The sequence below is a fragment of the Globicephala melas genome, chromosome X, assembly GCF_963455315.2.
Source record: "Globicephala melas chromosome X, mGloMel1.2, whole genome shotgun sequence".
Classification (NCBI taxonomy): Eukaryota; Metazoa; Chordata; class Mammalia; order Artiodactyla; family Delphinidae; genus Globicephala; species Globicephala melas.
This window is the reverse complement of record NC_083335.1, coordinates 4,883,686-4,908,481: the sequence shown is the minus strand read 5'-3', so window position 1 is coordinate 4,908,481 and position 24,796 is coordinate 4,883,686. Positions and strand designations below refer to the sequence as shown.

The window sequence follows — 24,796 nt, the reverse complement described above, 5'->3', positions numbered from 1 at the left end:
ACCACGGACAGGCACAGGCCCGGGCCCCGCACTTGCTCACAAAGGCCCCTAAAGCAGCAGCCGGCGACATTTGCCACAGAGGAGGGTAGGCGAGAGCCAGGCAGGAGGTCAGCCCTTTGCCAAGGAGGCTGGAGCTCAGAGCAGACTTTAGCTGGGGCTGGGGAATGGGGGCTTCTCGGGAAACAGGGCCACGGCTGAGACAACTCACACCAGCCCCTCAGGGGGCAGGCTCAGCGCACGTAGAGAACGTCAGAGCTTCCCGCTGATGGTCAGCAGCTCCTGTGTGCCCTGCGCCGCCCTGGTCAGGACTGGCTGTGTGCCGGGGTGGTGTGTGCTCGTCCAGAGTCTACTGGGGAGGGCGCTGCTGCCCCCCTGAAAAGTGTCTCCCTGAATGTACCTGGGGCGCTCTTGGCGTGTCCCGGCCGCTGCTGCGCTGCCTGCCACGGCCGTCCCTGGGCTAGCACTGCCCCCCATCAGTCAGTTCACTGCACGAACAGGCACTAGGAATCCCTGCTTTCCCCCGGGAGTGCTTACCATTTGTGATGACAAAATCCCCTTCTTTTCCGGCAGGAGTGTCTGAGCAGGTTCCATTGGCCCTGAAATTCTCCACCTTTTCCAAGTGCCCACCTGCTATATGGCAGGTGCTTCAAATCCAGGATCCCACGTAATGTTCACGTTGTCGTACGGCGCTCAGCAGGGAGGGCTGCCTCTTTAGCCCCCGGCGCCGTCTGCACCTCCCACTGCAGTGACCTCCCAATCCCATTAGGCCCAGGAGTTGCCTCTTCCTTTCGATGCCAGGTCACAGCCCAAACCTGTGGGTCTCTGATGCCGCCGTATTTCTGCACCTGCCTGAACGCGGGGACACTGGCGGACGTTGCTTCTTAGTGGCTAGGACTTATTTCTAGTATTACTCTGATCCCAGACTCTGTCCTTCTCCCCTCTGGAAATTGCTTTCTTTTCATGACATCTCAGAGAATTTGCAGCTCCATAGGAAACGGAATAGAAAACCAGTCAAAATTGCTGTTCTGTGTGTTTTACTCCTGGAGGATATATTATTCAATTTGGGGGTGTGTGTGTGTGTGTGTGTGTGTGTGTGTGTGTCTGTCGGCATGGAGGGAAGGGTGGTGATTTCCCCAGCTGGGTGCAGCTCACGCAAAGCTCCCAGGATTCCAGTCACATGGCGACTCCTTTCCACTTCGGCAGCCTCTCTTCTTTCAAACCCCCTATTTTCATTCATTTCATCCCACTGAAATCTAGACCTTGCTCACAAGTGGCCAAAGTAAACTCCAGGTGACTAAAATGGTCGTTTCCATACAGTTGGTAATTGGCTCTCCCAGGGCAGGGAGAGGAGGGCCAGCCCCGGGAATACCGAGCAGGGCTTCAAAGAGCAAGACCCTCATTTCTCTGGAAATCCTTGCAGATGGCGGCTATGAAACACCTACCTCTTCACTGTGGCCCACTGCAATGCAACAAGAGCCAGCACCCCTTCCTTTCTGCCCCAGGGCGAGATTTCTCTCGGCTTTATCCACGACCCAGAAGGACATCTCACAGCAATGTCCCATTTCAGACTTTCCCCTGCAACCCAAGACACACCCTCTGCATGTCTGGCTGCTGCCACCACCCAGCTTCATCACCATCACCTCCCACAGAAGGAACCCCCACTTCCCAAAGGCCCGAAGTGCCCTGGCTCGGGGCACTTAACACTCCAGGGCTCGCTCCTGGAGCCCCACCGCCTCGTCCCATGCTGTCTTATTCTGTGGGACTTAGGGGATGTCTCACCACCTTCCTCATGTGACAGTGGCTCCTAGACCATCACTCTAGGTGTGGGTGTGTCCTGCTTTTCCTAGCGTTCCCGCTACTAACACAGGCCCTTCCGGAGAGCAGAGGCTCCGTGGAGGTCTGCGGAATAAACAAGCCAGTGGGCAGGGGGCTTATTGACGCAGATGAACCTTCTCCTACTTTCTTAAAATACCCGTGCAAATCCAACTCAACAGAGATAGTTCGTTTTATTTACAGAATGACAGACAAGACAGGGAAGCAAGAATTGGAACAACAATGACTTTTATTTTTCTATTTCTTCCCCCATCTATATCACTGCTAAGGACTTCCACATTTCCAGAGCAGTTCTGATTCCAATTCCCTGTTATCTTGTACACGGTCACAAAACGAACTGGGAGATTTCCCAACCTCTCTTACAAAACAGCAAAACTCTTGTTCTTGAACTGAATTAGTGCAAATACCTATAGGATTAACGTCATACACAAAGTTAGACACTGAAGCTTGTTTAGTCTTCTATTCAAAGAACCAACATTTGAAAAATTCCTAAAGAAAACAGACATGGAAGTCCATGTCAACATACACAACAGGAACCCAAAATGCTGCACACCGGCTTCCCCCAACTCGCCCGGCTCTCACTGCTTAGAAGGCTGACCGCTCCCTCTTCAAACTCAGAGTGAAGGAGCAGCCCCCCTTCCTGCCCCACGGGAGAAGCTGCTGGACGTGGGACTGGCTGCTGCACTGGCTCAGGCTCCCTCTTCCTCATCGCTCACACTCCCTGCAGACACGGATGGGAAGAACCTGGGAGCCATGCTATTGCTCCTGAGCAGATGCTGCAGGACCTGACACTCGCTGGCCTCCGCGTAGGCCCGGGGACCCCACAGGAACTCGTAGCGGGCAGGGTCGCTGTGGGGCACCTGCCGGTACTTCAGGTAGCCCGTCTGCACCCACACTTCGGTGAGCAGCTCCCTCCCGCCACAAAACCCCAGGGTGCCTAGCTTTCCCCACACCTCCTCCTCAGGGACGCGGTCACCGAACAGGGTGACCATGGTCAGGACCAGCAGAGGGAGGCTGGCCTCGGGCGTGCGCTGCCAGTCGCTCAGCACTGCATCCCAGGTGAGGCCCAGGGTGGGGACCAGGACGTAGGTGCGCTCGCGGGGGTCCACCACCTTCACGTCCACGCCAAACAGCAGCTGCAGGCACTCGCAAACGAGGCGGAGGACCACGGGGAAGTGGTCCCGATGCTCCCGGACGACCGTACTCAGCATCTCCGCCTCGGAGGTCGGCTCCCCGGTACGAAACTTGAGGAGCAGGAACCCCACCAGGTCAGCCATCAGCGCAACAAGTGCCTCGCGGGACAAGGGCTCGGCATAGGCGGAGAAGGAGGGGGCGCCAGGGGAGGCGGAGGACGAGGGGGATGCGGCCTCCTCCCCCGCAGCCCCCAGCAGCGGCGCCTCCACAGGACCCTGGGCCGGGACTGGGGCCTCAAGGTCGGCCTCAGGCTGGCGGAGCTCACTCATCTCGACCAGGGGCCTGATCACTGGGGTCGGGCCGCCCACGGGAGTGTGGGCAGGGGACCTCGTACCTGGGGTAGAGAGGGGGTGTGAGCGGCCTCGGCGGAGAAAGGCACCCTGGGCAGCCCTGACAAAGGCCACTTACAGGTCTCGTCTCAAGGGCTGCCCTCGGGCCTCACAGGGGCGCTCCTCCCGGGTGGCCTGTCCCCTGCCAACCTGAAGAAGGAAGTGAAGGGGCTCCTCAGGGTGCAGCCAGCACGGCCCCAGGTTCTGGGGCTGACAGGGCGGTGGGGTGACTTGGGTGTTGTGGGGTCCCCTCTGTTCTGGGAGGGGGAGCCCCTGGGTACACACTCAGGGCACGCACCTCCCCTTGGCTCCTGGCGCTGCCTGGGCCTCCTCTGCTCTGTGCCCTGAGGACACGGTCCTCAGACCTGGGCCTTCGCCTCCCGGGTCCTGGAGCCCCTGTAAGAGGAATGGAGGGCGCACCTCTTGTGTACACTGTGGCACAGCTCTGGGCCTCGGTGCTGGTAGGAGGATTGGGCCGGACTCTGTGAGGTCCCCCCAGTTCTGAGTTCTGGGGTGGGTGGTCCCCTCGGGGTCGCTCGTCGTGCTCACTGTTCCCCTTAAGGGCCTGGACCCTCCCCTTTGCAGGCCAGAAGGGAAACTCAGAACAGGACCCCGAATCTGAACAGAAAGCAGTGAGGGGGCCCCACAGGTGGCCGCACCTGCCCAGGGCCTCCCGAGGGTCCTAGGATGGGGAGATGCTGGGTCCTCACCTCCTCCTCACATCCTGCCTGGCCTCCCAGCGCTGACCACAGGGGCAGGTTTCTGTTGAGGCCCCTGTTCCAGGGCTGGGGGTCTGCTCAGTCCTCCCTCGGGGTCCTGGGAGTCCACCCTCTGCGGACCTGAAGGCTCACCCCTCACACCAAACACCTGACGTCCTGAGGACCCCGACCCAGAGGTCAGGAAACATCTCATCTGCTGACCGTGCTCTGGCGCCTCCAAGGCCCCCGTGGAAGGGCAAAGGATCCCTCCCTGTGTCGGGATCTAACGTCCTCAGTCCTTCCTTCCTCGCGTGCAGGCTGGACTCTGGGCAGGACCTGGGATTGTCCCGTCTGCCAGTGTGAGTCCCTGCTCCTTATACCAGGTCTCCAGTCTCTCTGAGACCCTGACGTCAGGACGTCAGGACAGGCCTACCGTGCTCATCCCACCCCGGGGCCTCCCACGGCCACCTGCAAGGGCGGTGATCTGGTGGGTCCCTTTTGTCCTCCCTCAGGGTCCCCTCAGTCCTGCCTAAGGGCCCTAACCTTAGTCCACCAGGGACCTGAAATTTTACCCTCTGTGCTCATGAGACCCCATCCCTTATCCCAGGTCCCCAGCTTCTCTGAGACCCGGATGTCAGGAAGTGCTGCACGTGACGGCCTCCCAGGGCCAACTGAGTTCTGGGTTGCAGGCTGCCCTCAGTGCTCCCTCAGGGCCCTCACCTTGACTCCACACAGGACCTGCGATTCTCCGCAGTGCCCAGCAGACACCCCGCCCCTTATACCCCCTCTGCAGCCTCTCTGATACCCCGCCCCGTGCTCCCCCTCTCCAGGGTGTCTGAGACCCGGATGTCAGGAAGTGCTGCACGTGCTCATCCCGCCCTATGGCCTCCCAGGGCCAACTCTGTTCTGGGGTCCAGGCTCCCCTCAGTCCTCCCTCAGGGCACTCACCTTGACTCAACGAAGGACCTGGGATTCTACCCGTGCCCACGAGACACCCCGACCCTTATACTGCCTCCCTAGCCTCTCTGAGACCCCGCCCCGTGCTCCCCCTCCCCAGCGTCTCTGAGACCCGGATGTCAGGAAGTGCTGCACGTGCTCATCCCGTCCTATGGCCTCCCAGGGCCAACTCTGTTTTGGGGTCCAGGCTCCCCTCAGTCCTCCCTCAGGGCCCTCACCTTGACTCCACGGAGGACCTGGGATTCTCTCCCGTGCCCAACAGACACCCCGACCCTTATACCCCCTCCCTAGCCTCTCTGAGACCCCGCCCCGTACTCCCCTCCCCAGCGTCTCTGAGACCCGGATGTCAGGAAGTGCTGCACGTGCTCATTCTGCCCTATGGCCTCCCAGGGCCAACTCTGTTCTGGGGTCCAGGCTCCCCTCAGTCCTCCCTCAGGGCCCTCACCTTGACTCCACGGAGGACCTGGGATTCTCTCCCGTGCCCACCAGACACCCCGACACTTATACCCCCTCCCTAGCCTCTCTGAGACCCCGCCCCGTACTCCCCTCCCCAGCGTCTCTGAGACCCGGATGTCAGGAAGTGCTGCACGTGCTCATCCAGCCCTATGGCCTCCCAGGGCCAACTCTGTTCTGGGGTCCAAGCTCCCGTCAGTCCTCCCTCAGGGCGCTCACCTTGACTCAGCGCAAGACGTGGGATTCTCTTCCGTGCCCACCAGACACCCCGACCCTTATACGCCCTCCCCAGCGTCTCTAAAACCCGGATGTCTGGAAGTGCCACACTTGTTCATCCCGCCGTATGGCCTCCCAGGGCCAACTCTGTTCTGGGGTTCAGGCTCCCCTCAGTCCTCCCTTAGGGCTCTCACCTTGGCTCCACGCAGGACCTGGATTCTCTCCTGTGCCCGCCTGAGACCCCGCCCCTTATACCCGCTCCACAGTCTCTGTCAGACCCTCACCCTTATACCCTTCCCTGCCTTCAGCCCTGGGAGGCCCTGGGGCGGAATGAGCACTTGGCAGCGAGTCCTCACTTATGTATCCGGGTCTCAGAGAGGCTTCGGAACAGGTATAAGCGTCCGCTCTCAGGTGTGCTATGGCTAGAATCCCAGGTCCTGCGTGGAGTCAAGGTGAGGGCCCTGAGGGAGGACTGAGGAAAACGTGGACCCCAGAACAGAGTTGGCCCCTTGAGGTCATAGGACGGGATGAGCACATCAGCACTTCCTGACTTCCGGGTCTCAGAGAAGCTGGGGACCTGGGATAAGGGGTGGGGTCGCATGAGGGCAGAGGGTAAAATGTCAGGTCCCTGGTGGACTAAGGCCCCAGGGCGGGATGAGCATGGTAGGCCTGTCCTGACGTCCTGACGTCAGGGTCTCAGAGAGACTGGAGACCTGGTATAAGGAGCAGGGACTCACACTGGCAGACGGGACAATCCCAGGTCCTGCCCAGAGTCCAGCCTGCACGCGAGGAAGGAAGGACTGAGGACGTTAGACCCCAACACAGGGAGGGATCCTTTGCCCTTCCACGGGGGCCTTGGAGGCGCCAGAGCACGGTCAGCAGATGAGATGTTTCCTGACCTCTGGGTCGGGGTCCTCAGGACGTCAGGTGTTTGGTGTGAGGGGTGAGCCTTCAGGTCCGCAGAGGGTGGACTCCCAGGACCCCGAGGGAGGACTGAGCAGACCCCCAGCCCTGGAACAGGGGCCTCAACAGAAACCTGCCCCTGTGGTCAGCGCTGGGAGGCCAGGCAGGATGTGAGGAGGAGGTGAGGACCCAGCATCTCCCCATCCTAGGACCCTCGGGAGGCCCTGGGCAGGTGCGGCCACCTGTGGGGCCCCCTCACTGCTTTCTGTTCAGATTCGGGGTCCTGTTCTGAGTTTCCCTTCCGGCCTGCAAAGGGGAGGGTCCAGGCCCTTAAGGGGAACAGTGAGCACGACGAGCGACCCCGAGGGGACCACCCACCCCAGAACTCAGAACTGGGGGGACCTCACAGAGTCCGGCCCAATCCTCCTACCAGCACCGAGGCCCAGAGCTGTGCCACAGTGTACACAAGAGGTGCGCCCTCCATTCCTCTTACAGGGGCTCCAGGACCCGGGAGGCGAAGGCCCAGGTCTGAGGACCGTGTCCTCAGGGCACAGAGCAGAGGAGGCCCAGGCAGCGCCAGGAGCCAAGGGGAGGTGCGTGCCCTGAGTGTGTACCCAGGGGCTCCCCCTCCCAGAACAGAGGGGACCCCACAACACCCAAGTCACCCCACCGCCCTGTCAGCCCCAGAACCTGGGGCCGTGCTGGCTGCACCCTGAGGAGCCCCTTCACTTCCTTCTTCAGGTTGGCAGGGGACAGGCCACCCGGGAGGAGCGCCCCTGTGAGGCCCGAGGGCAGCCCTTGAGACGAGACCTGTAAGTGGCCTTTGTCAGGGCTGCCCAGGGTGCCTTTCTCCGCCGAGGCCGCTCACACCCCCTCTCTACCCCAGGTACGAGGTCCCCTGCCCACACTCCCGTGGGCGGCCCGACCCCAGTGATCAGGCCCCTGGTCGAGATGAGTGAGCTCCGCCAGCCTGAGGCCGACCTTGAGGCCCCAGTCCCGGCCCAGGGTCCTGTGGAGGCGCCGCTGCTGGGGGCTGCGGGGGAGGAGGCCGCATCCCCCTCGTCCTCCGCCTCCCCTGGCGCCCCCTCCTTCTCCGCCTATGCCGAGCCCTTGTCCCGCGAGGCACTTGTTGCGCTGATGGCTGACCTGGTGGGGTTCCTGCTCCTCAAGTTTCGTACCGGGGAGCCGACCTCCGAGGCGGAGATGCTGAGTACGGTCGTCCGGGAGCATCGGGACCACTTCCCCGTGGTCTTCCGCCTCGTTTGCGAGTGCCTGCAGCTGCTGTTTGGCGTGGACGTGAAGGTGGTGGACCCCCGCCAGCGCACCTACGTCCTGGTCCCCACCCTGGGCCTCACCTGGGATGCAGTGCTGAGGGCCGGGCAGCGCACGCCCAAGGCCGGCCTCCTGGTGCCGGTCCTGGGCGTGATCACCCTGTTCGGTGACCGCGCCCCTGAGGTGGAGGTGTGGGGAATGCTCGGCAACATGGGGGTGTGTGCCGGGAGGGAGTCCTGCATCTATGGGGAGCCCAGGGAGCTGCTCACTAAAGTGTGGGTGCAGGAGGGCTACCTGGAGTACCGGCAGGTGCCCCACAGCGACCCTGCCCGCTACGAGTTCCTGTGGGGTGCCCGGGCCTACGCGGAGACCAGCAAGTGGCAGGTCCTGGAGCATCTGCTCAGGGTCAGTAGCTTGGATCCCAGGTCCTTCCCATCCCTGTGTGCAGGGGGTGTGAGCGACGAGGAAGAGGGAGCCTGAGCCAGAGCAGCAGCCAGGCTCCTTCCAGGCCCAAGTTCACTGGTAGCAAGTGAGGCTGGTCCTTCACTCTGAGTTTGAAGAGAGAGCGGTCGAGTTTCCAAGTAGTGAGGGCCCCTGCGAGTGGGGGGAACATGGTGTGTAGCATCTTTGGGTTCCTCTTGTGTAAGATGACATGGAATATCATCTGTGTTTTCTTTAGGAGTTTTTTAAATGTTATTCCGTTTAATGGAAGACTAAACAAGCTTCAGTGTCTAACTTTGTGAATGACATTGATTAGAATGTGTTTATAATTACCCAGTTTAAGAACAAGAGTTTTGCTCTTTTGTAAAAGAGACTGGGAAATCTCCCATTTCATTTTGTGACCCTGAAGCAGATAACACGGAATTGGAATCAGAACTGCTCTGGACATGTGAAAGTACTTAGCAGTAATGTAGATGGGGGAAGAATTAGAAAAATAAAAGTAATCGTAGTGAGTTTTTGCTTCTTATCCTGCTTGTCTGTCATTCTGTAAAACTAAGCTATCTCTGTTTAGTTGGATTTGCACGGTGATTTACGAAAGTATGAAAAAACTGATTTGAGTAAGTAAGGCCCCTGCTCTCCGGCTTATTTATTCGGCAGACCTCCACGGAGCCTCTGCTCTCCGGAAGGCCCTGTGTTAGTAGCGGGAACGCTAGGAAAAGCAGGACACACTCACACGTGGAGTGATGGTCTAGGAGCCGCTGTCACATGAGGAAGGTGGTGAGACGTCCCCTAAGTCCCACAGAACAAGTCCACATGGGACGAGGCGGTGGGGCTCCAGGAGCGAGCCCTGGAGTGTTAAGTGCCCCGAGCCAGGGCAGTTTGGGGCTTTGGGAAGCGGGGCTTCCTTCTGTGGGGAGGTGATGGTGATGAAGCTGGGTGGTGGCAGCAGCCAGACCTGCAGGCGGTGTGACTGGGGTTTGGGGGGAAAGTCTGAAATGCGACATTACTGCGAGGTGTCCTTCTGGATCACGGATGAACCCGAGAGAAATCTCATACTCGGGCAGGAAGGAAGGGGTCCCGGCTCTTGTTGCATTGCAGTTGACCATAGTGAAGAAGTAGGTGTTATATATGCAACAGCTGGAGAAACGCGGTCATACTCCCTTGACGTGATGCCCAGAGTCCGTGGACAGGCCCTCTTTTCCCTGTTCTTGGGGGAACCAGAACCCAAGGTGCTAATTAGCTTTAATCATTATCGTGACTGTACTTTGGCAATTGTAATCAAGGACTCGATGTCTGGTGGGGCTGAAATGAAGCAAAGGAACGGTTTGGATGGAAGAGCATCTGGGAGGGATGCAAAGCCTTGTTCCTTGATTCTATTTCCTGGAGCTTCGTGTCGTATCTCGCTGGGAACACCCCTCCGCACCCGAATTTAACACACCCTCTAACTGGGAAAATTTCCTTAGTTTTATTGATGAAACATCTTGTTTGGCTAATTAGCTTTTCCACATCCTATTGAGCTGCATATTCTCTGACACGACCGGGACAAGAAACCGCCCAACCAAATGCCAGAGGAGAGAGGGGAAGGGTCTGAGGCCGAACAACATGAGAGATACCTGCCGACCATCGAAGTTCCAACAGACGCCAGGCCCTGTGAGCTGCCCTACGCAGCTCACACACATCCCCGCAGCCCGAGACAGGGCTCATCACACCCATTCGCTTCACGGGTGAGGAACCTGAGGCCACGGGGCTGGAGAATCTCCCCAGGATCACGTGCTGGTAAGTGACGGCGTGGGGACCAGAGCCCTGGTCTGAATTCCTCTCGAGCCCACGCTGTTCCCACCCACCCCAGCCCGTGGCTGACCTTCTGACTGGCGATTCACTGCTCTTCTCAGTGTCACACGGTGTCTTTCAGTTGACAAAAAGCAGGCCCAAGAAAGGAAGGTGCCAAGGAGAAGCAGAGACAGTGTGGGGCTCGTCTGTGGCTTGTTGAGAGCTGACACCGCCAGGGGCTGGCATTTCTGGCCAGTCCCGGCACCTTCCCGTGTGACGGCGCCCTGTCCCTGCTCCTGCCCTGGGGCCCTCCTGTCCAACGGGAACCTGGCCGGCTGAGCTGCTCATGGCTGAGCCACGGGGAGGGAGGGACTGAGACTGCCTGGGACTGACTGTAAGGCCCCAGTGCCTACTGGGATAAGGCCCCTGCAGGAGCCTCCTCAGATACTGGAGGGAAGTTAACGCTGGCAGACACCCCGAGACCCTGGCGGCAGCGAGGGAGGGGAGCGGCTGGGGGGCCTCTGGGCTGGGGGCATCAGGGCGTGGAAGCCAAGGGCAGGGGCTGGAGGGCGAGGCTGGCAAAGGCAGGCCTTGGACGTCGCCAGGGCTTGTGCCTGCCCAGCTGAAGGGTCCCGAGACCCGGCTGAGGAAGACCCCACGGTGCCACACAAACCCACTGCCGGGGCCCGGCTGGCACCTGGCAGGGAGGGGGACCAGGAAGGAGGCAGTTCCTACGGGACCCAGGGGGCGAGGGAGGGCCCGAGGAGGGGGGCAGCAGGCAAGGCCACACAGGCAGGCTGGGCCCAAGGAGGCCCCAGCCTTTGGGCCCCTTCTGAGGAGCCACCGACGGCCTCCACGACAATTCGCAGCCTCCGAGGTCATGTCCCTACAGGAGGAACTGACCTGAAGAATGCTTTGTAAACCAGTTTAGAAGCATAAAGACCAGGGAGCAGGCCCGAATCTAGGCCCGGGAGCTCCATCCAGGATGCCAGTCCTTAGGCTGAAAGGCACCTCGGGCGATCCTCCTGCACACCCTCTTAGCTCTCCCCTTTCAGAAATAGGGCAGTGGCGCTCACAGAGGGCAGATGACCCTGCTTAGTGGCAGAGCTGGGACAGGGACCTAGGATCCTCGCAGACGGGCCTTTCCAAGGTGCCACTCTGTCCGCTACACAGTGACTATGAAGGACAAAGTCGCCCACAACGGCCAGAGAACGCGCATCACCAAACCCACCGTCCTATCCTCCCACCTGCGGTGAAGACGGACGACTCTCACTCGCATTTCGGCCCGTCCGACACCCAGACCCTCATCTACTTCCAAATGCACGTGGACGGGGGCTTCCCCCGGTCACGTCTAGGTCGGCAAGTAGGAAATTTCCTTGGGACTGAGTCCGTGTCACGCAGGCCCGTTCAAAAGCGTCGAAGCTGAAAGCAAACAAAATCATTCTATGTATCCTCAAGGTAACAGCGGGGACAGGGCCCCGGGGGTGGGGGTGGGGGCAGGGGCGGGCGTGGGGAAGGAGAGCAGGGCTGGCCTGGGAGCGCACCAGTGAAATGCCTGCTTTCAATGGGACAGGCTACACGCCGAAGCCCCAGATCAAGTCCTTCAAAGGGCAAGTACCCACGGAGACCCAAGGTGGACGTGGGAGGCCAGGATCGGGGGGAGCAGAAGCCAAACCACCCCACTGCGGAAAGGAAACAGGGCTTTCGAGGCAGCTTCCAGGGAGGCTGAATCCGACGGTCTGGGAAGGCGATGGGAAAAGGACGCACGCAGGTGTTCCAAAAGTGAGCGCTCTTGGGCCATGAGAAGGGCTTCTACGGGAAGAAATGGACGCTGAAGACAAGCCCTCTGTGATCCGCACAGGGATGGGGTCTGGGGGCAGGCAGAGCCCAAAAGGAGGCTCGATGGCCAGCGGAGGGCACGTGGCTATGCCCTCCCACGCGGCATCGTGGGCAGGGCTGTGTCTGAGGTGCTTGGGGAACACTCGAGTTGAATGTGAGGTCGCGCACAGCCCTACTCTGGGGACAGCTTGACCTGGGAGGCAGGAAATCAGGACCCTTTGTTTGGGCCCATCTGAGCGGGACCGGCCAGCTGGCAGGAACAGCTGCAAGCGACCAGAGCCGGAAGGGGGATGGGGGTGGGGGGGGTGGGCACCGACTCAGGCTAGGCCAACCAGCCCGCTAGGGAGCCCCATCTTCTGGGAGGGACAGTCGCCAGGGGCCCACGTGATCCCTGTGGTCTCAGTGGCAGCCAAGCTACGCCTCGCCAGGGCCTGGCCCTTGAGCACATCGGAAGCCAGCATGAAGGGATGGGAGTGGAGACAGGATCACGTTTCTCAACCCATCCGGGGCCTGGCCCCTTGAAACAAGGTGCCTGGCGGCAGACGGAAGTCTTTCCCGGGAACTTGAACCACACTTTTCGAGGCTTTTAGAAAAAAAGACACTTGGCCAGGGCTCCCTCTCCAGACCGCCTCGGTGACATCACGTGACAATAAAGAAGACTGCGACTTGAGCGGCTGGCTGCCCCACTACCGAGATTCTAGAGTCTTGCGGACAGTATTTACTGGGCATCCCCGCTCTGGTCCAAGGCATTTCTGCCCTGAGAGTTCAGTCATACGGTCTCAGGTGGAGAATGCTCCCAATCCAGACTGGCTCCATGGCTAGTCAGAGCAGCGATGAGCTGTGTACAGCCATGCTGGGCCCATCGGCTGACGCAGAGGCAGCAACGTGGGTCCCCTCTCGTGCGTCCCCGCATCCCAACGTGGATTCACGGGAGAGTTCGGAGAAGCAGGGCGACCAAGCCGAGAGCCCAGATCCCGTCTCCCAAGACAACCCGCCACCACAGGGCGCAGACTACGGTGTGGCCAACCAGAGTATTCTTCAGCTCTCCCTCCCAAGAAAGCTCTGGACGATGGCGGAGGAGCCCGCCTTCACCTCTGTGCGCTGGAATGACAAGGGAGATATGGTGATCGTCGAGGAAGACCTCTTCCAGAGGGAGGTTCTTCACCGCAGAGGCGCAGACAGGATTTTCAACACAGACAGCTTGACGACTTTCATCCGCCAAATGAACCGGCACGGATTCAGCAAAATACGCCTGACCAGCCACTCTCCAGGGAAGAAGAGGCTGATGGTAAAGTAGAAAGCCCTTCCGCTGCCCACGTTCTCTTGTTATTCGAACACCTCCCGGGGAGGCCAGATGGGCCACGTGCTGAACGGGTTTCATTTCCGAGAATAAGTTTCCTCACGTGAGAAGGTAGTTAAGGAAAGATGAGAAAGTAGAGCCTGTGGTATTCAGCCACAGCCCCTTAGAGGGGACCTGCAGGTGCGCCTACAGACCCTCTCGAGAGGCCACGAGATGTCAGGTAGCGACAGTAACACCTCGACCGAGGCTCGCCTCGGGGAGCTCTAGGGAGCGCACACTCCAGGGCGGAATAACCTGCCAGGAACTTAAAGAGACCTTTTCTCCACAGTCAGATAAGACCATTATGAGGGACGGGGGTGGGCGGGGAGGAGTGGGTATTTTCTCCCAGAATGGCTAAAGTGATTCGTTTCATTTCAGATCTTCTGCAACTCCAACTTTCAGAGAGACAAGCCTCTGCTCATCGAGAACATTCAGAGAAAATGCAACCTGGGAGCAACTGATCAGCCCGGGACCAGCGCAACAGCCCCGAAGGGAAAGAAGCCGGTGGCTGCCACTAGACGCTCCCCACAAATCCCTTACAACGATTCCACCACCCAGAAGAAAGCCCCAGGTGCTCAGGGGCCCAGCGCTACCCAGCCTCTCCTGTCCTCTAGCACGTGCTCTACGAGCGGGATGGGCCAGGGGACACCACGCCCCCAGTGAGCAGGGCGGCCTGAGCGGGCAGGGCACTCCCTGGAATGTCACTTCTGTGCCCCCGCTATGGCGCCAGGGAACTGCCCGCCAGCCCCACGGTTTACCCGGCTTATGGCTCGGAGATGTCTCTGTACAACAGCTGTCTCTCCCTCCTGCCGGGGGCCCTTTTAGCTACGTCCCCAAACAAGGTCCCTGAGGTGGACGAGGAGTAGGGGGGCTCCTCAGACTGCAGGCGTGCTCTCCGCCAACAGTGCAAGGACCACTGTGATCCCTGAGCTCGCAGGCCCCTGGGGACACACAAAAAGCCCCATCTCATAACCAAGAACCTACTTTTGTCTCTAATAAAGAAAAGCCAAGGTCCACGGGAGCAAATGAAGAATCGAACGAGAAGTGCGAGTCTTGTGTCCTTTCTAACTGTCCGTACTAGTCACACATCTCAGTGGACGGGCCCGACGAGGCTGGAAACCCACAGCCCCGGCAGGCTTTGGTCCCCGCCGCCCCCTTTCGTTTAGAAGCCGCAGCATTTCCCACGCTCAGCCACGGACGTGGCTCGGGAGCGCTGAGGCCAGCCCAGGACAGGCTGGTCCCTGGGCCTTGCCTGCTAGTCAGGAGGCAGCACAGCCTGGCTCCTGACCTCAGGGGTGTCACCTTCCATTAGTCATGCATCCTGAAGCAGAAGGAGCCTCCTCCTGGGTCCCCCTACGATGCCAGAAGTTTCTGACCCGCAGCTGAGCGTGTGTCCAGCCCACCATCCGGGGGCCTCCCAAAGAGGCCCGCCGGAAAGGAGGGCCATCCCACCCACCAAGGTAGGCGTGCACACTGCCGTCTGCCTCAGAAGAGACGGGCCCTTCCCAGCCGACACCTGGGGGAAAGCCCAGCACCTTCAGAGGTGACAACCCCTAGAAAGCTTGCTGACAAATGGCCCCAAACCCCACAGAGAAGTAAGAGGTTTCCACAAAGCGAGCGCCAGCCCTTTTCACTTTGCCGTCAGAGCTGTATTTAGGAGCCTGTCTTCGGACGTGAAGTGGCCGGGCAGCACGTCTAACACACACGCTTCGTGAGCCAAGGGACGCTTTACAACAGGGCCAGGGTCACCTGCAAGGACAGACCGCGCCCTCTTTCTGGGCCTGCGGTCCTCTCCCGCGTGCACGAGGCCCGCCACCGGCCTTCCCCCATCGTTCGTTCCCCAGACGCGGTCCAAACATCTGGGAGTTCTGACCAGGCCAAAGAGGGGAAAACGCTAACTGGTCCCCTCAAAACACATCTCTCTCAACCACCCAGAACCAGTAGGGCCAAAACGAGTGGCACTGCCATCTTTTCCTAAAGGTCAAAGTCCTCGAGACTCTGTCGCTGAGCCCAGAGCGGCATCGCACGAGGAGAGTCCCAACCCCTGTCCCTGCACCAGGTGGGCACGTCTGCTTCCGTGAACAGCACGGAGCGGGCAGCGCTCCCCGGGGCAGGGCCGATTCAGACCGAACCAGACGTGCACGTCCAGGGCGTGAAGGCGAGTGGACGGTGGCACAATGAGCCGGTCTCTCGGTCACCTTCCTCTCGAGAGCGCAGTCTGGTCAGGCCTCCTGCCCAAAGGGGATCAGGTGCTCGGGGATGTCCACCTGGAAGACGTCCTTCCCGCCTCTCCCGGGGACAGGCTGCAGCAGCCAGCGGGGGTTGGCAAGCGCAGTCAGGTACTTCTGCTGCAGGTTGGGCAGCAGGGCTTGATTCTCCAGCTCCGCAACCTCGTTGGGACCTAAGTTTTCCGGGCACAGCGAAGTGTCCCCAATGTCAACCAGCCCTGTGCACAAAGACACAAGCACACAGATGGAGAACAAGGTGATTCAAAGTCACGACCGCTAGAGACCAAGGCCACGTCATCGAGGGGACCCGGGGTGAACTGGGTCCCTCTGGCCGAGCACTTCGCACCCGCCAACCTCGGTTCAGGGAATTGGGGGCGAGGCCGAGGGAGGGAGGGAGGGAGGGAGGGAGAGCAATGAAAAGGAGAGGCCTGGTCCCCCACGACCCCACCAAGGCCCGACCGCTGCAGGCAGCAGGTACAGGTCAGGAGGGCCCCGGGCCGCCGCTGCGGGGGGCCTACGGGCAATCAGGTCCCTGAGCGATCCACCGGGGGCCAGCGGTTGATGCGGGACCTGCCCCCGCCGGGGGCTTTAGGGGACTTCCTCAGGATGCGGCGGGCAGCGGGGGTGAGGCGGGTGCGTGAAGCCGGGCGGGCAGCCCGAGTCCCCAGGTCCCCCTCACACGCAGCTCTGGCTGCCGTGCTGCCTCCCGCGGGCTCTGCCACGGCGCGCACACGGACACACACGGAGGCGAGCGCCACGGGCAGAGCCGGACCCGCCTCTGCCTCTCAGAGCACAAAGGGGGACTGAGGCCCAGAGTGGCGGGGAGGGGACCTTCCCGGCCCCTCCGAAGGCGAGGTGCCTCAGGAAAACGAACCCTAACCCCACACCGACCGGTTCAAAAGAAAACGAGACGCCAAAGCCCCGGGTGAGACCCTGGGGGGCAGCCCCGGGAGGCGATCGTCACTTGCCGGCTATCACTCCGCGGCCGAACTTCTCCCCGTCCCGCAGCAAGGCCTGGATCTGCGCGGGGCTCATCCCCAGCCTCCCGGCCAGCAGCTCCCTCCAGGCCGCGTCCTCCCAGTCCCTGTGCGCGATGTGGACGGCCAGGGTGCGGTGCCGCTGGCCGCTCAGCACGGGCCGCCACCGCGTCTCCAGGGTCTTCACCCCATTTAAGACGAAACCCGCATAAGGCTGCCGGAAGGACAGGCAGCCGAACTTCATCTCCCAGAGCTCCCAGGGCCTCACGCGCCTGTGGAAACACAGAACCAGAACGGTCAAGCAGCCTGACGTGCCGGCCTCCGAGCTCATGACCCGTGGGCCTGACCTCAGCCCCGTGGGCCCCCCGGGCGCCAGCCCCTTCCATCCGTCTCCGCGCCCGTCAGCTGACAGGGGGTGCCGACCGGGGGGATCCGTCCATCAGATGGAGTCCGCGGGGACCTCACAAGGGAGGCCGGGACAGCGAGAGAGAGGCGTGTGGGCAATTCCACGACAGAGGGCACTGGGCCCCGGGCGGCAGAGAGGAGGGAGGGAGGGCCCCTTGGCTTCACAGCCCAGTGGCCGGGCTCTGGCCCTCTCCCGGCACAGACAGGGACAGTCCTGGGCCTGGCTTCTCCCCTGCCCCCGGCCCCGCAGCTCCCTGGCCCTGCCGCTGCCCATGCTCTGCGGATCCCCCATCTTACGCAGGGCTGCTGAGTGCAAATCCTTGGCAACCAACCTTGGCTCGGCCCTGGGGACGGCCTGGCTCTCACATGGCCCTGCCAGGTGTCTCTTCCCCGCGCGCCTTGGGAGCCACCCTCCTCCCACCCCTTCCCGCACCACCGCTTCCACCCCGGCCCGGAGCCCGAGAAAGGATACGTGACGGCAGGAACTACCGGCACTGGTGCGCGTTCCGTCTCCACGCCAGGACCTGGGACGGGCACCATCCAGGGACCATAGAATTCAATCCTCAAATAACCCGGGAGGTTACCGTCACCCCGCTCTGCAGCTGAGGAGGCGCCGAAGGACAGAGAGACAGCGCATGGTTCCAGGGGACCTGACTCCACGCGCCCCCGTCCTCGCCTGCTTTCCTTGTACCTGGGTGGTGGGGGGAGGGTCCCTGCTCGCTGAGGACAGAGGAGCAGGGGAGCCGCGGGCCTGAAAGTCAGCCGGGTCACGGCACCGCACGGAGCCTCCACTTCCACGTGGCTGTGAGGACGGGGGACAAGGCCGCAAAGGCAGCCAGTCCAGGACCTTCCAGGGCTTTCCTTCCCCGAGCAGAGCGGAGACACATTTCTCTCCAGGGCCCATGAGGCCCCACATGGTCTGGCTCCTCCCCCTGGCTGCCTGCTCTCCTCGCCCCTGGATTCACTCCCTGCAGCCATGAAGGCCTTCCTTCCATCCCTGGAACGTTCCACGTGTGCTCCTACCTCAGAGCCTTTGGAGAGTGGTAGGGGTCACACCGTGCCCCTGAAATTCACGTGCTGGAATCTCAACCCCAAGTTCCTCAGAGTGTCACCCTACCTACAAAGCAAAGGTCTTCACAGGGGTGATCAAGGTCCGATGAGCTCATTAGGGTCGACCCTCCTCTAACAGGACTGATGTCCCCACAAAAAGGGGCCAGTTAGAGACAGACCGGCACACAGGAGAGCCAGCAGAGCCCCGGGAGTGAGGGGGGCGGGATGGGACAGATTCCCTCCACAGCCCCCACAAGAGCCACCACCGGCGGCACCTAGATCTCGGGCTTCTGGCCTCCAGAACCGCAAGGCAATACGTTCTGTAGTTCAAGCCACCCAGACCGTGGGACTCTGACACGACTGCCCGGGCGAGCGATCACAGAGGGTCAGCCCTGTCCTGGACACCTCTCCACGCGGGGGTGGGGGATGACTTCTCCGCTCACAGCACCTCGGGAACACTGCTTCACGTCTGGACGTCTCCCTCTGTCCTATTTTCACCGCCCACACGGTACCCCGTCGTCGGCTGTCCCACAGGTTACTGACTCTTCCCCCGCCGATGGGGACTCCCAGACTGCTTGGCTCTTTCTGCCCCTCTAGACACTCAACACGACCACACACTCGCTAACGGAAGCCCCGGGCCGGAGGAGGCCCGCGTCACACGGCACACATCCCGAGATGCTGACACACGCCAGCAAACGGCCTTCCGCAGAGGCTCCCCCACGTACACTCTGCCAGCCACGGGCGAGGCTGCCGTGCCCTCACGCACTGGCGGGCCCCCGAGCATCATCACCCCGCTTAACCTCTGCCAACCTGATGGGTGACAAAGGGTCGCCCTCCTCACTGCGTTTGGGTTAGTTACGAGGGAGGCTGGCCAGTCCCTGGGGCCTGGCCGTTTCTCCGGCTCCTACTGGGGTGTGTGACTGGATCCCAGGCTCGCCCGCGGTTTCCGCCACTCAGCTTCTCAGCCAGCCCCTTCCTCACGGGCGCCACCAGATCACAACCACGGGACCCGAACCGTGCGGGCGGAATCCCTGGGGAGAGTCCCTCGGGAAGAAGGCGGCTGAGTGCCCGCCTACCTCTCGACGCAGAGGGTGCCTGCTTGGTGGCCAGAGGAGAAAACACTCTTCCACTTGTCTGGGTGTCTTCACCTGCACGAGAACCAGAGGGACAAGGAGAAAAGTCATCAGCCACAAGACAGCAATGCCGGCCAAGGAACCACAACGGTCTTCTTGTCGGCAGGGACCGGAGACCACCAGGACCCAGGAGGGCCCAACCGATGAGAAACACACGTGCCGCCTCCCTCAGGGTTGGTCCTGCTCATCAAGGCAACGGCTCCGTCCCCGCCCGGCTGGGTCGGGGACCCCACGATGCCTCAGCCCGCAGCACAGAAGCCCATCCCACAGGAGTGACGGTGACCTTACAGCCCAGCAGCTCCCGCATCCAACAGGAGAAAACGACACCTCTCCTCACAGTGCCACGCGGGAAGGATCTGGAGAGCCCCACAGTCCGTGACCCTCAATGGACTCCTGGCTGGGCCCCACCGAGAGGGGAGCCGTGGACAAGCAGCTGAGCACCGCAGGGCAGGGAGGTGGGTGGGGTGTGGGGTGGGGTGTGGGTTGTGGGGGGTGGGGTGTGGGTTGTGGGGGCTGGGGGGTGGGGGCGGTGCCCGCGGGAGGCGGGGGGGGGGGCAGGACTGCGGGCGGCTGGTGCGTGTGGACCAGCGCATCGCGGGACACACACGTGGAAGGATGGGGGGCGGGGACGGTGGCAGTGGAGGGGACAGGAAGGTGCAGCCTCGGCCGCCCCGCGCGCGCTCCCCGACGCAGATCCCGGGAAACTCCCGCCCGGAGGTACCGTCCGCGGGCGCGGCGGGTCCTGGCTCCTTGTGGGCGGGGCGAGTCGCGGGCGCGGTGGGACGGCCCGGCTGCGGCCACCGGGAAGGACGGTCGTCCGCCTCGGGGAACCGGGACCGGTGACAGGTAGCCGCGCCCGCAAGCGCTGACGCTCCTTATTTCCGGGGTGAACGCATGCACGTCCACACGTACGCACGCACGCACGCACGCAGGCACGCAGGCACGTAGACACGCACTTACGAACAATCGCGCATTTGCCGCAGGCTCCGGCCGCTAGGAGACACAGTAGGAGCCGCCAGGCCATGCGGCGCGCGGAAGGCCAGGCCGCTCGGAGGTTCGAGACCGGCGGCGTGGAGCGGCACCCAGAGGAGGACCAGGAAGTGGGCGGGGGAGCGGGTCGGAAGAGAAGGGGCGGGGCTGTGGCGAATAGCTGGGGAGGAGCTGGGGGAGGGGCAGGGCGGAGGTGGGAGGAACGGGGGGAGGAGTATTTGGGGCGGAAGTGTGGGAAAGAGCTGGGTGAGGAGGAGCTTCTGGCGAAGGAGGCAGAACTGAGGAGGAGTGGGGCCGAGCTGGGGAAAAAGCCGGGCAGGTGCGGGGCGGGGGCGGAGCTGACCGGGATGGAGCTTGGGCCCCTGGGAACCCGTGGAGGGTGGGTGAGGCCAGCTCAGTGGCGGAGGCCAGGCAGTGCCCTTTTGAGTCCCTTGCCTTAGGCGTCCAGTCCGCGCCGCAACAGTCGGCAAGGGTCAAAGTGGAAGCGACCCAGGGTCCTTAGCGACCGAATCCGAGCCTCAGAATGGACCCCAGGGGACAGGGATGCGGGGTGGGGGGGGGAGGGGGAGGGGGGTCAGAGGGGAGGGGGAGGGGAGGGAGGGGAGAGGGCGGGGCCTCTGGGCTGAGTCTTGCACCTCTGGGCTGAATGCCCAGGCCACCTCCCGTCCAAGCCACCCTGCGACTGCTGGCCGAGTCCTGAGGGACAGTCTTTATCTGGCCTTTTCTGAGGTGAGAAGAAAATTTCTCAGTCGGTTTCCTGTCGCGCCTGGGACCTGGCATGTCCCAAACAAAGCCAAGTTCCCCTTCAGAGCTGTTTCCTGTCCTCTTCCTCCCAGTGGGGGGACGGGGGGGCGGGGCCTCAGCCCACTCAGTGCCGCCCACCTGGCTCTGCTCCTCCTTGCTTTGCTTAGGCAGCCCTCCCTCCCATTTCCTTGGTGACCAAGTCCGGTGTCCCTGCCTCCCAAGTGCCTGATGAGAATAAATGCTCCTCTTTGTGTCCCCACTGCTACTGGCTGACTTCAGGCCTCATGACCTAGGGCCGGTGCTGCTGTCACCTGAGTCTCCCCAGCGGCCGGGACGCCTCCTGTCTGTCCTCCTCCAGTGGGTGCCCCACAGGCCATCGGTTCCGTGTCACACCGCACATCTGTCCTCATCGACCCCGGGCTGAAGACCCTGCCGAGCCCTCTCCTGTTTAAGCCCCAACACCTCCTTGGTGCCCTGGGAGGGCCTTCGGGCGGCCCCAGCTCTCCGTCCTTGTCGCCCAACACCCTGGGTGCCTGTGCTGTCCGTGCACGCTGCGCGCGCGCACGCGCTCTGCGGGTCTCTACACTTCGGCACGTGCGGTTCCCGCTCCTGGAGCCCTGGTTCCTCTTGTCCTGGCGAGCTCCTGTCCTCCTCCCAGGCACAGCTGTAACGTCCCCTTCTCCGCCCGCCGCGAGCGTCAGGAGCTCCCGTCTGGGGTTCTGGCAGCGCCCTGTGCCTTCCTGCTGCCTGCCTTCGCTGGGCTCTTCTTCCCGGGCTGGAGCTGCTCTCCAGGAGTCCCGGGAAGACAAGGACAAGCTCTTACTCGTTCCTGTAAGCCGGGCGCCTGCCACAGCTGCTGCTGAGGGGACGTTGGCTCAACAGAGCACTGCTTTCTCTTCCAGCGAGCTGGCCTCCTCTCTCCTTGCGGAAGCCTGAGGAAACAGGAATGCCGGCCCCGAGGTGAGGAGCAGAGGGTGCCTTCGTGGATGTGAGGCCTCGGGGCTGCGGGGCACCTGAGCGATCAGCAGGTCCAACTCCCTCCGTGCCGGTGTCCCCTCCTCGGCTCGTCGCCCCAGGAGTGGTTGCGAGCTGCGTCCAGACACCCCAGCACCTCGTCGGAGTGGTTTCAAATCATGAGGGAGGGTCCCGGGAATGGTGGGTGGGCTGCTGGCGTTGCTCCCGAATCCCGGTTTTGAAGAACTGGAACTTGCCCAGTGAGCTAGAGGCCCGTGATCGGTGGCTGCTGGTTGGGGGACAGCTGTGACGGCGCTCCGTAAGGACTCCCTTCTCTGACCCTCCCGTGTGTGCTGAGAGGCGGGGAGCCCCAGGTCCCCCGGGGCGGGGGAGGTCCGGGGTAGTGGCTGCCAGGCCAGTTCGCTGCCGGATGGGCGGGCGCAGGAGGAATGGCCTGGCCGTGTTGCAGGTGGGCGTGGGACGGTGTGTGGCTGCCCCCGGGAGAGGGACCCCTCTGCAGCTCAGCCTTGATCTTCAGTACAGCTAAGTCAGCGCCGAGCCTTCAAACCATCTGATTTCTGACTTCCCGGTGACGCTTTCTCCACCTGCTGCTTCCCACACCCTCCAGGAGCAAGGTCCCGGCAGGAACAGGCCTTCTCTCCCTCCTGTCTGCTCACTTGGGGGTCAGCCGGGCCTCCAGCCTGGCCGCTCCCGCCTTCCGCTGCTCGGGCTGCTGCTTCCTCCCAGCCCCTGTGACTGGGCCGCAGCCCACATCCCAGGAGGGAGTCTCCTCCCCAAGCTCCGCTTCCTCCCCCGACACGCTTCTGTCCCCGTGAGGCACCCCATCTTCCTTCTAGGAAGTCCTCGTCGTTTGCGCCACTGCTCTTTGGGGGGCGGTGCCCCCAGGACATCGTCTCCTCTCGGAGCCCAGGGCACCTGCTCTGAGTGCACTTCCCCTTCTGACCCCCGCCCGTGGCACCAGCAGACCTCACTGTCCCTGCGACCCATCTGGGCACTTGCCTCGGCGGCTGCGTCCCCTTCTCGGCCCCGGTGGCCTGGGTGCCTCCAGCCCCCCACCCCAACTGCGTCTTTGAGGCCCGGAGAGGGTTCCAGTTTGCTCCTGCCGCACGTTTGGGGGTACCACCGGTGTGGGACGGGCTCGACCCAAAGTCTCAGTTTCCCTAGTGTCCTCCTTGGTAGGGCTGGTTTCCTCTCTGCAACGCCTTTTGCCCATGTTTCCACTGAGCTGCGTGTCCTTTTTGTGCCGAGTCGTGGGAGCTCCTTTCGGGGTCCGGGTACTAGTCCCGCCCTGGTTGTTTGTGTTTCAGATGCCTCCTCCTGCCCCTTGGGGGCTGGTTTCCTCCTCTCTTTGAAGGGCAGCTTTGGACTCGGCATGCGCCCACACCCTCTCCGACCTGTAAGTGCCCCACACGTCAGGGCGTGTCCCGCCGGCCCACTCCCAGGCCCGCCCCCTGGGGCTGGTGGTCCCCGAGGAGCCAGTGCCCTGGCGTCCAGCGCTCTGCCCGTGAGAAAGGGCTCCTTCTTGACTGGGTAAGTCACTCGGTCAGTGCCTGGCTTTAGTCCCTGCCCTGGACTCACGCAGGGCAAGCCCCGGGGCAGCCGTGCAGCTGCAGGAAGACGGCCGGCCTTGTTTTCTCTGCCCCAGCTCCCGGTTTACCTCCTGCCGCCCCACATCTGGCCTGTTTCTAAGACGTGCTCCCCTGCCCCCTCCTTCCCCTCTGTCCCCTGGGCAGCTCCTGTTGGCCGTGTCCCTCTCCACACGGCCCAGATCGAGGGGTCCAGCCTGAGAACCGCAGGTGTTTCTGACTCTGTCTCAGTGACTGGCGCTGCAGGACCTCGGGAAGAAGCTGCACGCAGGGGACCTGCAGACGTGAGCAGCCACTTGGCCGCCGCTGCTCGGGTCGGTGCCTGCGCAGGGAACGTGGCGCAGCACAGGGGGCCTCCTGTGCGCTTCTGGCGATGCCCCCACTTGCATTCACGTTACAGACGGTTATATCGCCTTTGGCTGGGGGCGGGAGATGCTCGTCTCCAGGTCTGCGGCACTCCTGAGCTCTTGGGTCTACGTGCTCTTCAGCGTCCTCAGTCTCTGGGCAACGACCCGGGCCCCAGGCCCTCCGCAGCTGGAGGGGGCCTTCCCGACATCAGGCCGTGGCCCAGTGAATGGGGCCAGCTTCCTTGTTTGAGAGATTCAGGAGTGGGGCCGGGGTGCGGGGGTGGGAGTCTGGAGCGAGCGTTGCCATCCCGTAACCGTGGTCACAGGGCTTGGATGACAGGACTGCTGTGCTCTGTGCCTGTAGGGCCCGTTCAGCCGCCTCCTGAGTATCCCTGTGCTCTCCGTGGCGACTTTACAAAGGACAGAGAGGATGTGAAGAGTCAGGAGCAAGGGACGCCCATGAGGCATCGCCTGGAGGCAGGAAGGTTCGCGAGCGCACGACTGGGGCGTGTTTCCCCTGCTCTTTCTCTACACGTTTCTCCTTTACTCGCTGGAGTGCGTGCAGGGTTGCCATTGGGCCTTACATCCTCTCACTCCCGTTAAGGGTCATCCCAGGTTCTGAAGGATTCCTCGGCAGACATCTCACTAAGCCCTGCGCCTGGTTCCGGAGGATACTGGATTGCAGCCTCTCCCTGCTGAAGACCAACTGACAAACCCTCGGGAATGGCCCTGCGTACCTGGGACCAGTGACAGCCTCTGCTCAGAAACCCCAGCCCAGGGGTCCTCCTGAAGCGGCCGCAGAGACAGAGTTTATCGCGTCTTCCACATCGGGGTCAAGCTGGGCCCGGTGTCCACCAGCCTCCAGCTGTCTGGTTGTCCCGCTTCCCGGTGTTGGGTCACCCAGCGCGGAGCCCGAGGTCCCTTTGGGAGGGGCTGGGGGGTCATTCCAGTGCCTGCTTGCCGTGGTGCTGCAGCGTCCTTCCCGCTGGGGACCCGCCACGTCCCTGGTCCGCGGTTCCACGTCTGAGAACTGGCTCGGGGGCAGAACCTGGGCGAGGGATCGTGACTTGTTCACTGGGGCGGCTGCCCTCGGCCTCCTGCCGTCCGTCCTTGCTCT

At 62.3% G+C, this 24,796-nt stretch overlaps 5 protein-coding genes across 7 annotated transcripts in view; 3 read left to right on the top strand and 2 right to left on the bottom strand.

Moving 5' to 3' along the window:
- Nucleotides 1–2,522: 2,522 nt before the first annotated feature.
- On the bottom strand, nucleotides 2,523–3,296 carry LOC132594491 (melanoma-associated antigen 8-like). The gene has a single exon (XM_060292202.1). It carries the CDS (start codon nucleotides 3,294–3,296, stop codon nucleotides 2,523–2,525), a length of 774 nt encoding a protein of 257 aa, XP_060148185.1.
- A 4,238-nt stretch (nucleotides 3,297–7,534) lies between these two features.
- On the top strand, nucleotides 7,535–8,335 carry LOC132594432 (melanoma-associated antigen 8-like). The gene has a single exon (XM_060291845.1). It carries the CDS (start codon nucleotides 7,535–7,537, stop codon nucleotides 8,333–8,335), a length of 801 nt encoding a protein of 266 aa, XP_060147828.1.
- Nucleotides 8,336–9,780: 1,445 nt separating this feature from the next.
- On the bottom strand, nucleotides 9,781–20,149 carry EOLA2 (endothelium and lymphocyte associated ASCH domain 2). Of its 3 annotated transcripts, none has more exons than XM_060292530.1 (4): nucleotides 19,998–20,149; nucleotides 18,981–19,052; nucleotides 16,441–16,721; nucleotides 9,781–15,690 (listed from the first exon to the last, which is right to left on the bottom strand). In XM_060292530.1, the coding sequence occupies exons 3-4, from the start codon at nucleotides 16,691–16,693 to the stop codon at nucleotides 15,467–15,469; spliced, it is 477 nt and encodes a 158-aa protein (XP_060148513.1). In that variant the 5' UTR covers nucleotides 16,694–16,721; nucleotides 18,981–19,052; nucleotides 19,998–20,149; the 3' UTR covers nucleotides 9,781–15,466. The 3 variants fall into 3 exon arrangements, with proteins under 3 accessions (XP_060148513.1, XP_060148512.1, XP_069900809.1); XM_060292529.1 differs by lacking the exon at nucleotides 19,998–20,149 and adding an exon at nucleotides 19,759–19,827; XM_070044708.1 differs by lacking the exons at nucleotides 18,981–19,052; nucleotides 19,998–20,149 and adding an exon at nucleotides 17,344–17,939.
- Nucleotides 12,720–14,173, top strand: LOC115847290 (heat shock transcription factor, X-linked member 3). The gene is given in 4 exon segments (XM_060292999.1): nucleotides 12,720–13,193; nucleotides 13,623–13,815; nucleotides 13,859–13,964; nucleotides 13,966–14,173. Coding segments are annotated over 4 exon segments (981 nt in total).
- Nucleotides 20,060–24,796, top strand: part of LOC115847291 (uncharacterized) — a 100,910-nt gene continuing 96,173 nt past the window's right edge. Inside the window, exons 1-3 of the mRNA XM_060292998.1 lie at nucleotides 20,060–20,346; nucleotides 21,430–21,602; nucleotides 23,733–23,902. Of these exons, the coding sequence (XP_060148981.1) occupies nucleotides 20,060–20,346; nucleotides 21,430–21,602; nucleotides 23,733–23,902 (630 nt within the window). The remainder of the gene's footprint in view (nucleotides 20,347–21,429; nucleotides 21,603–23,732; nucleotides 23,903–24,796) is intronic.

Excerpts from the sequence above, each read along its gene's own strand:
- LOC132594491 (XM_060292202.1), bottom strand. The coding sequence starts at position 3,296 with ATGAGTGAGCTCCGCCAGCCTGAGGCCGACCTTGAGGCCCCAGTCCCG.
- LOC132594432 (XM_060291845.1), top strand. The coding sequence starts at position 7,535 with ATGAGTGAGCTCCGCCAGCCTGAGGCCGACCTTGAGGCCCCAGTCCCG.
- EOLA2 (XM_070044708.1), bottom strand. The coding sequence starts at position 17,405 with ATGGTCCCTGGATGGTGCCCGTCCCAGGTCCTGGCGTGGAGACGGAAC. Across the intron at positions 16,722-17,343 it reads CGGAACGCGCACCAGTGCCG|GCGCGTGAGGCCCTGGGAGC; the intron begins GTAGTTCCTGCC and ends GTGTTTCCACAG. Across the intron at positions 15,691-16,440 it reads CGGCCGCGGAGTGATAGCCG|GGCTGGTTGACATTGGGGAC; the intron begins GCAAGTGACGAT and ends CTTTGTGCACAG.